Source organism: Bos indicus, chromosome 2 (assembly GCF_029378745.1).
Source record: "Bos indicus isolate NIAB-ARS_2022 breed Sahiwal x Tharparkar chromosome 2, NIAB-ARS_B.indTharparkar_mat_pri_1.0, whole genome shotgun sequence".
In the NCBI taxonomy this organism is placed as follows: Eukaryota; Metazoa; Chordata; class Mammalia; order Artiodactyla; family Bovidae; genus Bos; species Bos indicus.
The window spans coordinates 24,406,477-24,423,065 of NC_091761.1; the positions used below are offsets into that span (position 1 = coordinate 24,406,477).

The window sequence follows — 16,589 nt, forward strand, 5'->3', positions numbered from 1 at the left end:
AAGCAAGACTGACAATGACATGAAGAGGAGGGCCACACGTAGCAGGGTGACAAAACTTCTGCAGCCTGTCACCTTTAAAAAGAAACACATATGATTTAGACTTAGACTTGCCAGGACCTCAACAATGATCATCTTAAGACTTAAGTTCCTAATGAGAACAATGAGCTGCGCTGACCTATTTCTATTCATGGACTGAATACACCGAGGAATCAGATGGTTTGAGTTCTACACTTAGCTTCTAATTCCATCTCTAGCTTTCACAGATAAAATACGTTCTGGGTTTTTTTTTTTCTTTTGTGTAACTTGCTGACAAAGTCATCATATACTGACTCTAAGGTCATATTAATTACAGTAGTTCAGTTCAGTTCAGTCGCTCAGTCCTGTCCGACTCTTTGCGACCCATGAATCGCAGCACGCCAGGCCTCCTTGTCCATCACCAACTCCCGGAGTTCACTCAGACTCACGTCCATTGAGTCAGTGATGCCATCCAGCCATCTCATCCTCTGTCGTCCCCTTCTCCTCCTGCCCCCAATCCTCCCAGCATCAGAGTTAGGCTGCTGCTATAAGTATATTTTTTAAATCCCAAAAGTCAGTAGCTTAAAATATGAGAAGTTTATTTCTTGGCCAGGTAACCCTTCAAGGCAAGTATTGAAGATTCCTTAGGAGAGATTCCTCTGAGTGATTACCCTAGGGCCATGTCATCTGCATAGTTGACTCTGGTTCCATCCAGTGGAACAGGAGCAGGGCAGAGTCTCAACTCTGTCTTCAATGTCGCATCCTAGGAGGGGCACGAGTGACTCTGGTCCATCGATTGCCTAGAATTGAATTACATCTTTAATCTAACTGCAAGGGTCATGTGGAAATGGTGGTCTAGCTGTGTTCCCCAAAAAAATCAGATTTGGGCAGACAGCACTTGGTCTATTCCACAACTTTCCATCACTATCCCAAATGATGAGGTTTTATTCTGATTAAACACTAAATTGAGGCACAGCGTAGTTAAGTAATTTTCCCAAGGTCACACAACTAGCAAATGGCCAAGTTAGAAACTGAGCCCAGGGGACTCCCCTAGTGGTCCAATGGCTGAGATTCTGAGGTCCCAATGCAGGGGACCTGAATCCTATCCCTGGTCAGGAAACTAGATCCCATATGCCACAACTAAGACCCAGAGCAGTCAAATAAAGAAAAAAATTTTTAAAAAGAAATAAAGATAGGCAGGGGATATAGTCTTTAAAAAAAAGAAAGAGAGAAATGGAGCCCAGACTCTATACTTTAAACCACTCCAATATATTTCTAATACTGTTTGCTTCTCTTACAAATTACTTTGTAATTTTTAAAACAGCAGTGTTTCCTCTTATTTCAAAAGGATGCAAGGAGGTGGACATAGCTATAGAGGGCTTCTTATGAACAAACTGCAGGGCTCTTCTTCATCCCCCTCTTCAGTTTCAAAGAGATATAGAAGTAGCCTGGGTATGCCACACATGGAAAGTACTTAAGGCTCTGCACAGTTGGGCTCTGCCCAGGGGACTGAATAAGGGTAGTGCAATGCCACATGGGTCAGGAACAGCCTTCAGAGCCTTTCCTAAATTCCGTGCTGCAGGCAGCCCTGCGCTCCCCACATCCCAGCTCCTGACCTCTCCTTAAGACACATGGGCCATGCACTGCGGATACAGGCAGATGCCTATATCCCCGGCCTGCTCTTCTCCACTGGAGTCAGCAGGCCTCCTCTGCTCTCAGCCCTCTGCCTGGAGAAGAAGTCCTTATGCACTGGAGAAGAAAACCCCGCAACACCCTTGCCTTGGCCTCTTAGAGCCTGCAGTGCCTAGACCAGAGAATGCCCAGTTCTTCAGATACATGGGCAGCAGACAAGAAAGTGAAAGTGAAGTCGCTCAGTCGTGTCCGACTCTTTGTGACCCCATGGACAGTAGCCTACCAGGCTTCTCTGTCCATGGGATTCTCCAGGCAAGAATATTGGAGTGGGTTACCATTTCCTTCTTCAGGGGTTCTTCCCCACCCAGGGATCGAACCCGGGTCTCATGCATTGGAGGCAGACGCTTTAACCTCTGAGCCACCAGGGAAGCCCGTTATTCCCCGGCAATAATCCTAGGAGGAAGGTATTGGTTTTTTGTTTGCTTGCTTGTTTTTGTTTTTTATTTAAGTATAGTTGACTTACAATATTATGTCAGTTTCAGTTTCAGTTTCAAATGACTCAGCATTTTTATAGATTATATTCCCTATATACTTATTATAAAATACTGGCTATATTCCCTGTAACTTATTTTATACCTCTTAACCCTCTTCACCTGTTTTGCCCCTCGCCCTCGAAAGGTATTATTACTCGCATTCTACAGATGCAAACAGTGAAGCACAGAAAAATGAAGTCCTTGCCCCAAGGTCACACAGTACCAGCAGCGGTTCAGCCCAACAAAGTCTGGCACCAGAGACAAGGAGTCTGCAAGCACATCCTCTTTGCATCCGCAGGAGGTGGCACAACTCTTTAGTGTGTGATGAGCGGTGGGCGTGGGCGAGGGTGGAGAAAAAGGAATCCGAGCACCCAAAAAGATACTTTAAGTTTCAAAGGTCCCTTCCAAGTTGTTTTCCTGTTTGGTGCTGGTGGGGGAAGAAGGGGACGCTTTAACCACTGAATAGACAATAAAGTGAATCGGACCTGAATTAAAGTCTAAGATCAGTAAAGCAGAAGGCGAAATTGGCTCTGAAAGTTTCGGAAGCAAGCTATGACAACCCCCGCATGAGCTTCGGGGGGTGACCGTCGAGTTTGGGCGCGTACATAGGGAGAGGTTCACTTCCGCCCCTCTTATGGGAAGAGTTGCCCTTTCAACCAGACAGGCAGCAGCCAGCCGTGGCTGGGCACCTCATAGGGCAGAAAGTTCTAGAATGAAAGTAGCTTTCCCCGGCCAGCCCCGCATGCAGCCCGCGAGCGCCCGCACCTGAGCTCGCCCGGCTCTAACATTCCCTGCGGCGTCCGCTGTACCGAGCCCCGGGCAGAGGGCAGGGCATGTCAGAGACTGTTTTCCTTTCAGCTTCAAGAATAAACCTTGTTGAAGGCCATCTGTTTGCACAGCTTTTATCATGCCACGTGGCTGCAGCTGAAAGTGAAGGTCCCAGCGTACTGAACTGGGGATCGGAGTTGGGGAAAGGGGTGGGGATGAGGGGGTAACTTACTCCATCAGCGCGCATGGCCCGCCTGCCGGGCCTGAGATCTGAAGCTTGTAGCCGCGGAAGGAGGAGGCGTCCCTCTCGCCCACTGACATTTGCCCGCCTTGCCGAGTGTCCGGCCCTGGCAGCGCCTCCGAGCCGGGGGAACCCTTCGCCCATTGTGGGCGCCCTGGTCGGGTCAGGAAACGCCGCTTTGTCTCTCTTTGCTTTAACCGCGGAATAGGCGATAAAGCGACAGGGACTTGGATCTGGTTCAGGAAGACCCAGAAGGTAGTCCGGGAAATTGGCCTGAAAGTTCTAAAAGAAGCACGCTGAACTGAGCACCCAGCGCCAGGACGCAGCGGGTCGCGGCCGTGAACGCCGAGCATCCGCTCGCTCTCGCCAGGCCCTTCGGGTTTACCCACTAGAGCAGGGGGCTCAGGTGCGCAAACTCTGCGGGGACAGAACACGGGGCTAGGAGCTGGGGTTCGCGGGCGAGGCGGGAGGGGGCGCCTGTCTTGCCCTCGCGCCCCCTACAGGGCCCCTCGAGTGTGTTCCGGGGGTCTCCCTAGTCCGCTGGGGCCCCTCCGGGCAGGGCCGGCGCAGGCTACTCTCCGGGAGAAGCTCCGTCCAGTCCACCCCTGGCACCGCTGCCTCGGAGCCTTCCCGGGACCCCCAGGCCTGAAACTCGGCCTCGGGTGACAGCGGCCTTGCCTCTGTGGCCCGGACCTGCAGTTCCCGACGCCGCTACGTTTCCTGAAGCAAAAAAAAAAAAAAAAAGTCTCTCTAAGCCTTGGTTTTCGCGATGTGGATAAATTTGTTTCGACCACATAAGACGGTTCCCTGGGCTCAGTCCTTGGCAGAACTGGCGATCCTGAAACGCTCAAGAAATAAATGCTGGCCATCACTATTAGTCATGGCAATACGTATTTTTTCCACAAGACTGTAAGGTACTGGGAGACAGGCACTCCCAATAGCTGGTAAGGTACCCGGCATGGTAAGCGGTCAGCGGGACTGGCTGGCTGAGACACTCAAGCTCATGGGGAAGGCCGGGGAAGGAGAGGTAAGGCGAGGGGCCGCCAAAGGTGCGGAAACGCCAGAGTCTGTGAGTGAAGACTGGAGAGGTGAGATGAGGATGTGGCTGGGGGCTGCCAGGGCAGCACAGGGCAGACGATCCGAAGGCCATCTACTCTCTGCACTCTCTACTCACTGCGCCCAGGCGCAGTCCCCGAAAAATTTTCCAGAGGGTTTTTTCCTTCCAGTCAGAGTGTGTCTACTATGTCCGCTCCTCTAGTCTTTGCAAGAGAGACGAAAAATGTGTGGGATTCAAGAACATTGATCCCTGTTGCCTCCAGACCAGAGGGGCTGGGAGGGGCTGGCCACACCAGGAGTCCCTCGAGGCCTCGTTAAGGGCTGGGGGCTGGGGTGGGGGATGGAACCAGGTCGAGGACACGAGTGAAGCGAAAAGATTGAGCGAGAGTTGGGCCCCAGAAGATGCAACGGCCAGGCTGCTCCTGCAAAGATGGAGATGAGCAGTTCCCAGAAACCAAACCCTCTCCCGAGGTCTGTGACGAATTCCCCAAAGACCTGAAATTGCAGGACCCTAGAGGTAATACTTTGGAAACAAAAACACGAAAGAACGCCTCTCGGACCAATGGCCCGGAAATCCGTGTCCCTGGGACCCTCGACGGCAGAGTGGGAACAGAGGGCAGTCTAGCAGCAGCGTGTGTGACCCCGAGCGAAGTAGGTGAATGAGAATGTGACTGTCCTGGCTGCGCACGAACAGCCCTCGGGCGCCCACCCTCTGCCGGCAGGGGGCATCATCTCCCCCAGGGCACCCCTCGGAGTTGGCTTTCTGTGTAATGGAGGACGTCCAGTGGTCCCGCAGACACGATGCGCCGAGCCAGGCGACGCCCTGGACTCCTGACCCAGGCCAGCGGTGGGGCAGGAACTGAAAGCTAGGCGCAGCAGACCTGTTCAAAGAGCCGCTCGCTGTCTTCCGGAGATCGGCAGCTGTTCAACCGAGGCTTACAGTAAATACCCTGCGGTTTACACTATGGCAACAGAGAAAGGAGGTGTACTTAACTCAAAGGAAGTCGTTTCCACCCTGGAGCCTCAGTGTTCCTGTGTACAATGGGAACGATGATTACGTCCTTGTCTGCAAGGGCTGTCACAAGGCTCCCAAGGAAGGAGACGGTGAGACTCTGTGACCAGATAAAGTGCCATGGGGACACCCTGGTGGGCCTAGAATCCAAAGCAGGAAGGTCTCAGCGATGATGTGGAACATACAAGACCAGAGCAGAGACACTGAGCCCCCTCCTTCCCCCATCCGTCTCTAGAAAACTGAAAGCAGAAAACGGGAAGGAGGGTGCCTTGAGGTGGAGGAGGAATTTTGGCGGCAAGAAGACATGTCTAATTACCCCAAAACTCGGTCTGAGCCCCGCTAAACTCCTCTCCAATCATTATGGAGAGAGGCATGCCCCTAACTCTGAACTGCTGAAGAGAGTATCAATTCTCGACAGTACTGCCTCTCTGACTTTAGACCAAAGGGAGAAAATTATTTGGATATTGTGATGCAGCGATCAGATAATTTAGGTAAACCCAGATTTGTGCCTGGATTATCAGAATTAACATCTCAGGTCTTTACTTGATTCTCCAAATGCAGTTTTAAATTCTGCGTCACTCTCCCTCTCTCTCTTTGCTCATTGCCTCTGGTCTTTTCTCCCACACACACAAGTCCCTTGTTTTCCAGTTAAAGGGGAACTGGGGTCATATTTCCTTCCAGGAAGATGCCATTTTCCAGATCTCAGCTGACCTAGACTTCATGCCATTAATGCAGGTTCTCACGGTTAATAAAATTCAACACACTTGCCACCATGAAAAAGTCTGGTGGGACCAAAGGAACAGAGAGAGTCAAGACTATGGAAATTGGATATTTTATGTTTCATTTTCAATAGGAAAACAAGTTTCTGCCTTAGGTCAAAACAGCTATCACTGTGATGACAGAAAGATTCGTCATGTGGTGTGAAGACACCAAAAAGCAGGCTTCATTACCTATCAAGAGGTTAAGTTTGTGACTGGAGCCCCCAAAGCAGCAAGCTGCGCCCCAGTGGTGAGCCCCACCTCCCAAGGCTTTCTAAACCTGCTCACCCTTCTCCATCTAGGGGTCTTTTGTAACCAAAAGGACGGCTAGGAATTAAATCCAGGCAGATTTGAAGGCCGATTACCTTCCTCACTATTCCGCGGAGAGTGAGCTCTGTGGATGCTGGAGTTTTAATTACACACTTGCTTTTTCTGAGGAAGAAAACCAAAGATATTTTTCAAAGTATCAACTTGTTTTCCATTAGGCAGTTGTTGTAACAAGTTCTTTCAGCGACCTGTTATGTCTTTAGGACGGGGTGCTTCAGATGGCACGCACTAGCACAATTTTGTGGCTTTTAATTACTATTTTGTTCTTTTGGGGGGTTTCAGAGGCTGGCGCCTCGGCGTCATTAGACTGTCTACTGGGTCCACCGCAATCACGAACACCTCCACCAGGTGGCGCCACAAGGCAGGAACTGCGGAGTCCAGTACCGGCGAGTGTCCCTCAACACCGGGCCATGGTTTCCAACCACGAGGAAACAGATACAGAAGAAGTCGCTACCAGATTTAAAAGAAAAATTGCAGCGATAGGGTCAAATAGGATCCTGAGATGAAAATAACTTTAAAAAGTCTTAAGTACATGAGATAAAACTTTTCTATTTGCTTCTGTAAGTTTACCAAGATTTGTAATATCAAGACAACACTCTCACCAAAGTATTATCCCATTTCTTTTTTCATAAAAATATGGAATTTAGAGTTAGAATGAACTTGAAAGGCCATGTGATCAGTCTGGTCTAGCTTTCCAACCTAGAGAGGAAATCACCGGGATCATGTTTTGGTCGTCAATTAGCCATCAAATACACGTAATTACTCAAGAGTCTCCCTGTGTCAGAAAAGTATAAAGGGAAATGGTTTCAAATATATCATTAGCAATAATATCTTTGAATTTATATAGCTCTTCTCTCAAGGAACAAAGAAAATAGTTTAAATATTACCGTATTAATTGTTTTAATATCCCTCTGGGTTGGTTAGGAAGCAGGTATTATGGTTAATTTAAATCAGTTGGCTATGTCAAGTGTCTAGGGGCTGACAACCGTAAATGTCAGACCCTTCGAGGAAAAGCGGAGCTGGAACTGGCCGCGGTCTCGGGATCGCTTTATTTCGATTAATATCTGAATGCTGACCTCGGACATGAAAGTAGGAATCACTGGCATTGATCGACACTTGTACACAGAATGGGATGGAAGACCCCATTTCTTCTTCCTCAGAGGCGAAATGATTGTCTCCGTCTTCACGCCTTCTGTTCTCCTGCCATCGGCCACCTTGACTCCCCACCGTCCCCCGCCTTCCAGCCTCTTGGCTCACATTAGGCAGCAGCCTGTCTGCACCCACGACCGCAGCAGCCGCAGCGCCCGCCCTGTGACACCGCCCCCCCAACCCCCCACCCCGGTCCTGCGTTCCAGGGCGCCAGAAGCCGTGTGGCCGGGAGCCTCGGATTGGCCGTTGCTAGGTGACGTCGCCTGAGCTCACGTGATGAGTGTTAAATGCCCACCCTGCAGGAGCCCGCCCCACAGACAATCGTAAAGCCGCTCGGGGCTGCTCACCTGCTCCCACCTCCTCCCGGAGCCCAGGCCAGGCCCCGCCACCCCTGCCCCCTCCGCTTTCCGCCCCCCGCCCGAGCCCGCGCTGGGCAAGGAGCCGAGCAGCCCGAGAGACGGAGAGAGGATGCGGCCGGCGGCAGCTGTCCCGAGCAGTGCACGGTGATCGCCTCCCCCAGAGGAGGAGTTGCCTAGACCGTTGCTACATTTCTTGTTTTCCTCCCCCCTCCCCCTCTGTAATTACATTGGCTGCTGGAGGGGACAGAGAGAGACGGAGGAGGCGCCTCGCTACCCCCCTCGCTCCCGCCACCCCTGCTCTTTCCCGTCCCGGGCCAGGATGACTGGAGTCTTTGACAGTCTGGTGGCTGATATGCACTCGACCCAGATCACGGCCTCCAGCACGTACCACCAGCACCAGCAGCCCCCGAGCGGCGGCGGCGCTGGCCCCGGCGGCAGCAACGGCAGCAGCCTCCACAAGCCTCAGGAGTCGCCCACTCTCCCGGTGTCCACAGCTACCGACAGCAGCTACTACACCAACCAACAACACCCGGCGGGTGGTGGCGGCGGCGGCGGCGGCGGCTCGCCCTACGCGCACATGGGTTCCTACCAGTACCATGCCAGCGGCCTCAACAACGTCCCGTTTTCAGCCAAGAGCGGCTACGATCTGGGCTACACCGCCGCCTACACCTCTTACGCGCCCTACGGGACCAGTTCGTCCCCGGCCAACAACGAACCTGGTATGCTTAAAGTTGGCATCACGGGTGCCAAATCGGTCTAGTTACTGGGGGGTGGGGGCGGATAAAAATGTTTGGGGCGGGATCTATCTGGAGCCCTGGCCTTTCACATTGCTTGCTCCCTGCTCGCCTCGCGCCCTTTACCCTCCTAAATCTTCAATCGGCCGAGGGTCACCGGATACGTCCCTCAGGAGGTGGGACCTCAGGTGGTGGCACCAGGCGGCCTCGTCAGCCGAGGTGCATGCCTCACGGTAGCCTCATTTCCCTACCACCTGCTGCTCCTCTATCCAAGGTTTGCGCCGGTCTTCCCCTTCCCAGGAGGGGCCAGCTCCCGGGTTCGTTGGCGGCATGGGTCGGAGCGTTGCAAAGTTGCGCCAGAGCTCAAAGCAGCGTCTCCAATAGCCCGCCTCCCGGCTTAGGCCAAGTTCCACTTTACCCTCCCTGCGGGCGGGCACTCCTGGGCTCCCACGGTTGCATGTTTCTCACGATTCCATTTCATTGCAGAGAAGGAAGACCTCGAGCCTGAAATCCGGATAGTAAACGGGAAGCCAAAGAAAGTCCGGAAACCTCGAACCATCTACTCCAGTTTCCAGCTGGCGGCTCTTCAGCGGCGTTTCCAAAAGACTCAATACCTGGCACTTCCCGAGCGAGCTGAGCTGGCGGCGTCTCTGGGCCTCACCCAGACTCAGGTGAGGGTTCACGGCCTGGGAGGCATGAGGAGGGCACTGGCCTGGGATGGCCGGGAAGCAGGCAGGTTGAGGACTATGTTTTTCTTAAGTAATTTTAAGGATTTCGAGGCCGCGCCTTGGACCTTTTACGCCCGAAGCTGACATCCCCCAGGTGATGTGATGGAAGGGAAGTGCCAGTGTGGGCAGAAATCGCGTGCCAAGTTGTCCTTCTGCGCACTGCTGATTAAGCGGGTACAACAGTTGGCCCTCTTGACCCCCTCCGCGGTCACTATCAGTCTCCGTGCACACACATCGGCTGTCTCGGTTTGTTGTTATTGTTGTTTTGAGAATACCGCTCCTAGGAACAGACACAGCCTCCAAGGCCGCGGCACGTGATCCGGTTACCTGCCCAGGCTGACAATCCACCCCACTCTCACCCCGCGCCCCTTAGCGGCGGTCTTCCTAAGATTCCTCCCTTCCCCTATCCCAGGCCGAGTTTCCTCCACTAATGCTCAGGTCCCTTTTCCACAAAGGTCAAAATCTGGTTCCAGAACCGCCGATCCAAGTTCAAGAAGATGTGGAAAAGCGGTGAGATCCCTTCGGAGCAGCACCCGGGGGCCAGCGCTTCGCCACCTTGTGCTTCGCCGCCGGCCTCGGCGCCGGCCTCCTGGGACTTCGGCGCGCCGCAGCGGATGGGGGGCGGCGGCGGCGGCGGCCCGGGCAGCGGCGGCAGCGGGGCGGGCAGCTCCGGGTCCAGCCCAAGCAGCGCGGCCTCGGCGTTCCTGGGCAACTACCCGTGGTACCACCAGGCCTCCGGCTCCGCTTCGCACCTGCAGGCCGCCGCGCCGCTGCTGCACCCGACGCAAACCCCGCAGCCACACCACCACCATCATCACCACCACGGTGGCGGCGGGGGCGCCCCGGTGAGCGCTGGAACGATCTTCTAACCCCCGGAGACCGCGCCAGAGACTGAGAGTGCAGAGACCAGTTATCCTCACTGCTCGTCCCCAGAGCCAGAGGGTCCTTCCGTCCGGCCCGAGGATGCCACCCACCACTCGCGGAGGTGGCGGCCCGAGATGGCCTGCCCCCAGGCCCTCCTACCCTCGGGGACTGGAAGGCGTGTTCTCGCGCGCCTGGCTCTTCTCGGAGAAACCCGGCATCCGCGGGAGAAACCCTGCCACGGCGGCCTTGCCGACCCGAGCCCCGCCTCAGACTAGCTTCCCCTCCCCTCCCCGCCCGGCGAGGCAGCCCGGCGCCGTTTTCGCCGCGGGCCGCGAGCTGAGTCCCGGAGAGGGATGCCTCCCCCGCCCGAGAGGCTGCCCGGGCCCTCTGAGGCTCCTTTCTCCTCGCCCGCCCCCAGGCTCAGCTCCTATCCTCTGGGGTTATTGACCTCCTGGGTCCTGCCTGCCTGCCCAACCCCCCCCCCCCCACGCCCCCTTGACCCCGACGGCCCGCCGCTTTTTTTTCTGCCCGGCTGTTGCCAACACTTGGAGCCCGCGTCCCTCCCCCGACTTAGCTCTACTCCCAGGAACGCTCCCCTCGCTCCCTGAGCTCTCTCCTCATCCTTCACCAGTGGAGTTTTTTTATTTTTATTTTTTTAAAAGTTTAGGTGCCTTTGCGGATGACCTCATTTTGATGTTGGGGAAAAACGATTTTTTAATATGTGGACACTGCAAAAAAAAAAATGTGTTTAAATTATCTTTTTTAAAACCTATTCAGGAGTATTAGCCTGGACTTGGACATAGCGTTTGTAAATAAACGTGTCTGTGCAGATTTTCCCACTGATTTATTTGTATAAACATACTCATCTTTTCAGACATTTTTTTGTAAACCCCCACTTGTGAAAACTGCGGTTTAGCAGTGACCTCAGCACCCCTCCGTTTTCTTTTTCCCTTGAAAGATTTTCTCAGTTTAAGCTACTGATTTGGATTTATCTTATCCTAAAGTCTTTGTTCTTGAAATGAAAGGTATTTTGGGGTTATTTATTATGAAAACAACATGCTCTTAATGTTGATTTTACAATATGAAGAGATTATTTAAATAAATTATTGTTTTCATTGGATGTGTGCACTTTTTCCCTGGTGTCACAACCTGGAAGCTCGAGCTGCTGCCCAGGGGGGAACTGGGTCGGTCAAGAGTGACAGGCTGCGAGTTGCGGTGAGGTGCGGCGAGGCGAGGACAGGCGCACTCAGCGCAGGGCCGCCGCGAGGGTTCCCGCTCTGCCCGCATGCGAGTCCCGGCTCGAGGTTCGCCAGCTCTCGGCGCGGTGAGTCACTCAGCGCCGGGTGGCTCCAGCCTCCACCCGCCCGGCCCCTCCGGCGCCGGCGCCAGCGCCACAGCCCCGCGTCTGGGCGGTCTCAGCCGCCCCCGCGCCCGCGGTGCTGGCCGGGCAGTACACTCAGGCCGCCGCCCCGGGGAACCTGCCGAAGCCGGGTCAGACCCCTGCTTCGGACCCTCCCCTCCGTTTGCCCTGCAGCTCTTCTGGGGCTGACTGAGTGGAGAACTCAGTGAGTCACCCAGGCTCTCAGGAGACTGGGAATGCGGGGCCACCACGGGCACACAGGGCTGCGCTAGCACACACGCAGCACACGCACACACTGTGACTCTCACAAGCACATCCATACAGTCACATACGAATCACACTGACACAAATTCATGCACTTTCCCACGGAGACCGGTGCAAATTGCTGTGGCATCGGCACCATTCACAGATGCTCCACCTCACCATCTCCGAGGGGAAAGGTCCAAACGTGATTCAGCTCTGTTTTCCACCTTGGGTCCCACACAGCTAGTGTCCAGCTTTGGAAGTGACCCTAATTTCTGGCATTTCCTTCAAAGGCCCGGGGTAGGTGTGTAATGCAGACCTAAAATCTGCAGAACTAAAAGTTTGTTTTGTTTTTCCTTGAAAGCACTAAGGCCTACACTTGGAAACTTCTTGACTTCAATCACTGGGTGACTTTAGGCTACCCACTTAAACTTTTTGTGCTTTTTGCAGACCGATAAGATGGAACAGATAATAATAGCTATGTCAGAGTTGTGAGCATTTAACCAGGCAATGATGTAACATGGTGTATAATGCGCAATAAAATTTTGCCTAGCAGTATAGTAGTATATGGGCTTCCCAGGTAGCGTCAGTGGTAAAGAATCCACCTGCCAGTGCAGGAGACTTAAGAGAGGTGAGTTCAATCCCTGGGTCGGGAAGATCTCCTGGAGGAGGGCATGGTAACCCACTCCAGTATTCTTGCCTGGAGAATCCCATGGACAGAGGAGCCTGCCAGGCTATAGTCCATAGAGTTGCACAGAGTCAGACATGGCTGAAACGACTTAGCACAGCACAGCATAGTTTTATCCCAATGCCTCCAAATAGTGAGGTTTTACTTTTGCCTGCAATTATGAGGTCCAGAGTTTTACCCAGAGTCCTTTCCAACTTCACCTTGTGTGGGAGAACAGCATTCTAGGGCTGTGAGAGCTCTGGCCCCTTCCTGTATGAGAACCTGAACCTTAGCCATCCCCTCTGAAGCGGTCAGTGTCCACTGGTGAGGAGGCTGGGGGCAAGTCAGACAGCCCTCCTTGCCAGATGCAGGACTCCTCTCTGCCAGGCCATCCTTGTTGTGTGTCCTCAACTAATCTCTGCCAAAAAACAGACGTGGGACAAGGGTGACCTTCGAGGCATCCCTGAGAAGAATCTTGACTTTTCTGACCAGATTGATTTGAGGCCTGCATCGAATCTGATTTACAACAGAGCATGGTCCACGGAGCTGGGGCTCTGGGGAAGGCAGGGAGGCTGCTCAGTCAAGTGTCCGTTTGCATTCCTGCATTGTTTTTCAGGGCTGGGAAAGCCCGGGATGACGCTCATTGACCCCACGATTCTGACTTCCCTAAGCAGTCGGCGCCTAGCAGACCCCCATTCCTGCTACCCTTCCTCCCCCCGCCTCCCACCGCCACATTCTGTGGTTTTCTTTGAGTGCCAGTAGCCGGTGCCAGCCTTCTTTCTGCGGTTGACTATGCCCTCCCCTCCTTTGCGCGCACTCCCCTCCCCCTCCTGAAACTAGCGAGGAGAGACGGGGCAGTAAATTGGCTGGTGTCGAGGATCTGCAGCAGACAAGATGATTAAGAGGCCTACGCCGGAGCGCCCGGGGCAGGGAATGTCAGCCCAAGTTGGAATCACGCAACAGGCCTTGGCATGAGCGAGCCTGGGAGCCGGGAGGGCGGGCGGCCCCAGCTCCGGGGTGGGCCGCGGCTCCGCAGACTCGCCGGAGTCACCGAACCTGGCACCCGCCGGCGGCGGGGTCGGGCCGGGCCACGGCGTGCCTTTCCCCGGGAAGCCCTTGAAGCGGAGAGCAGAAGGGTGCAGGGGCCAGAGGAAGGGGGCGTTTCCGCAGACCAGGAGAAGGGCAAAGAGAAGGGAAAGCAAAGGATGCACCGGGGTCCCAGAAGTAAGGGGGCGGGGAGGAGGAGGGGTGAGCGGAGGGAGAAACAAAGCCGTGTTGGGGGGAGGCGGGGGCCGGCTCCAGCCCCGCCGGGGGCGACTCGCTGGCGAGGCCTTCTCCCAGTCTCGCGGCCCGCCGGGAGACGCGGAGCCCTGTGATCAGCCCGCCGCGGCGCAGACAGGCTCCCCGCTCCCCCCGCCCCCCCCCCGCCGCCCCACGCCGGCCTGCGCTCCCCAAAGCGCGAATGAAAAATGGAAATGGGAAGCGGCGATCCCAGCTCCCTACACTGGGAAACCAGCCCCGCTCGAAACACACATAAATCTTCATTGTAATCCCCTTCCATTTGCTCTCGTGAAATATCAGGCCAGAGACAGGATATGACAAGCGCTGGGAAGCAGGGGGAGGGCAGCCGAAGAGTGAGGGGTGCCCGACGCCTTCCGCTACACACACACACCCGGCAGGGTCGCTCGAACTCCGGCAGAGCACTGAGTCCCAACTCCCACTGCAGGCACTCCGGGTGCTCCTGAGTCCCCTGCTCCTCGCATCGCCCCGCCACCTCCGCCAACACCCTCCCCCAACCCGTGCCTTGCACGCGCCCCGCCGCGGGCCACCCTGCCCTGGGTGCTTCTCGGGTGTAGAGACACACCCCACCCGCTGCCCCAAATTCCCGCCGCTCCCAGGCTGGTGTTGGGGGGTGGGAGGGGGAGGAGAGAAAGGGAACGGATCCCAGGCCTAATCAGCGCGGCTGCAATGTGGGATCGTTTAGGAGGCTTCCCCTCCGCCTTCTTTCAGGATTACTTGTGAAAATTGTGAATATCCGTCCTGTGTAAGGATTTCCGAGACTTGTGGGGCGAGTTTGGGGGAAGTATCAGGTTTGGCGGGGGCGGAGAGAGTGCTGGAAGACCGGAGTTTTGTTTACAAACAGTTCTTTGGTAGAAGGGGGGCCGGCAGGAAAAAAAGGGGTAAAGAAAGGAGTTAGGAAGTGGTCCGATGGTTTCCCCACTGTTAAAAGGTCCCGGAAAGGAGAATGATGTCCAGGAGCAGAAAGCCCCCTCAAAGAGACGTCCTCACTGACGTCCTTCTATAAAACCCAGAAGCAACTCAGCCCTCCCCGAAACACCCCCTTCCCTGTCCCCGTCCCATGCACTCCCTGAAAAGTTTCACACGCCGGGTCTTTTCCCGTTAGGGGACAGCGACCACCAGTGCCTTGAGGCTGTTTGGGGTCAGAGACCTCTTCAAGCATGAAACCACAGATTCTCTCTTCCTCCTTAAATAGTGGTCCCTTTGCATTTGACTTTGGTGTCCCCGTAAGCCGGTGGGTAGGATGCGAGCCTGCAGTCTTTTTTTTTTTTTTTTTAATCAACTCTTCATTGCAGTCCCTGACCAGGGGTCGAACCCGGCCCTCTGCATTCGGAGCCGGGAGTCTTAGCCACTGAACCACCAAGGAAGCCCGATGCTGCGGTCTTGATTACTCGGGTCCCTGGCCGGGTCTGACCAGGATCGCCCGAGACTGTGGCTCTCACAGGGTCGAGATACCCAAAACCACCCCAGGGAAGCCTCCTTCCCCTTCTGGGATCTGCCCCCGTCGCCCCCACACAAGCCTAACCCGCTGCCCAGCCTCCCATCCGCCCCCGGCAAACTCAACTGCGCGGGCGGATGCAGAGGCCCCACAACTCTCCAAGGCCCCCCTGCCGGGAGTTCCCCTGGAGGGGACCGGTTTGGCAGTGATTGCCACATTACAAGATATTACATTCCACCCCGGGGCCTGGGCCCTAGCGGGGCGGGGGAGAAGCTGTGTTTCTCGAAAAGAAAGGAGCAGGCAGGCAGGTCTCGGAGGAGCAGCCACTCCGCCTGCACGTGAGAACGCAGGCAGAATCTCTCAATAGACCTTTCTTTCCCCGGCCGCCTCGACTCCTCTCCGTCCTCCGGGTCGGGCCAGACCGCCAACACTGCAGCATCTTAGCCGTGGGCGGGCTGCGCAGAGCTCCCTGGAGTCTCCGGAGGCCTTTTTTTTGGAGGGGGGGTGGGGGGTGGGGAATCCTCAGGAGTCCTGGTGCCACTGTCTGCGTCCCGGGTCTGGTTCCGCCAGCGCTGAGAGCTTGAGGGCGGAAGCAGGGGGATTGAAGGCTGGGCGCGGAGCCCGAGAAGGTGGAGAAAGGCTTCCTGTGGCGGGCCAGGGCTGCGGGCCAAAGGGTTAGAACTCCCGGGAAGGAGAAAAGGCGAAGGAGAGGGCGGGATTGAAGTCGGAGCGCGCCAGGGTGATCGCAGCGGGCCGACTGGGGCCCGCACGGAACAAACATGGCGGGCTTTGCCTACCCGCGCTCCTATCCTCCTTTTGTCGTCCAGGAGGCTCAGATACCCTAGATATGAAATCGTCGCTCACGGAACAATGGCGATTTCTGGCCCCGGAACCCGACGGAGTCCGGGCTGCTCCGAGCGGCGTCCGGGTTCCCGGGTGGCCTCTCTCCCGCAGGGAGCCGCCGCAACCCCCGCCCCAGCCCCGCCCCGTCTCCTGGCAGCACTGCCCTTGGCTTCTTAAAGTCGCAGGCTGTCTCAGTGCCCCAGAGGAGCGCCGCCCGAACGGGAATGAGTGTTGGGGTGGGGTGGGGGGTCTATCTCTCCGCGGTGGAGATCAAAGGAACGCCGAGGAGGTCGCTGGGCGGGCCCCGAGGATCCTCAGATCCTTCCCTTGCCCCCTCTCAGAGCTTCCAAACCAGGCTCGTGCCCGTCGGCACCGAGCGGCACTCTGTCCTGGTGTGGTGATCGCCTCACAGTTCCTCAGCCAGCTACCCCCGCACCCCACCTCCCGCCCCCTGGACTCGGCCTGCAGATTTCCAGGGCCCTACCTGGCTGCGCTCTGGAGGGGATTTGCAAGAATCTGGGAAAAGGGCCTAAGGAAAGAAGAGAGAATTGGAAAGAAAAAAA

The 16,589-nt window shown here is 55.6% G+C and overlaps 1 protein-coding gene and 1 non-coding gene across 2 annotated transcripts; one reads left to right on the top strand and one right to left on the bottom strand.

The window, feature by feature from the left end:
- Window positions 1-2,003: 2,003 nt before the first annotated feature.
- Window positions 2,004-2,075, bottom strand: TRNAW-CCA (transfer RNA tryptophan (anticodon CCA)). The gene has a single exon. It is a non-coding gene; the product is annotated as a tRNA-Trp (tRNA).
- A 5,819-nt stretch (window positions 2,076-7,894) lies between these two features.
- On the top strand, window positions 7,895-10,651 carry DLX2 (distal-less homeobox 2). Its single transcript, XM_019985011.2, has 3 exons — window positions 7,895-8,569; window positions 9,071-9,255; window positions 9,768-10,651. Exons 1-3 carry the CDS (start codon window positions 8,170-8,172, stop codon window positions 10,179-10,181), a joined length of 999 nt encoding a protein of 332 aa, XP_019840570.2. The 5' UTR covers window positions 7,895-8,169; the 3' UTR covers window positions 10,182-10,651.
- Window positions 10,652-16,589: the final 5,938 nt, after the last annotated feature.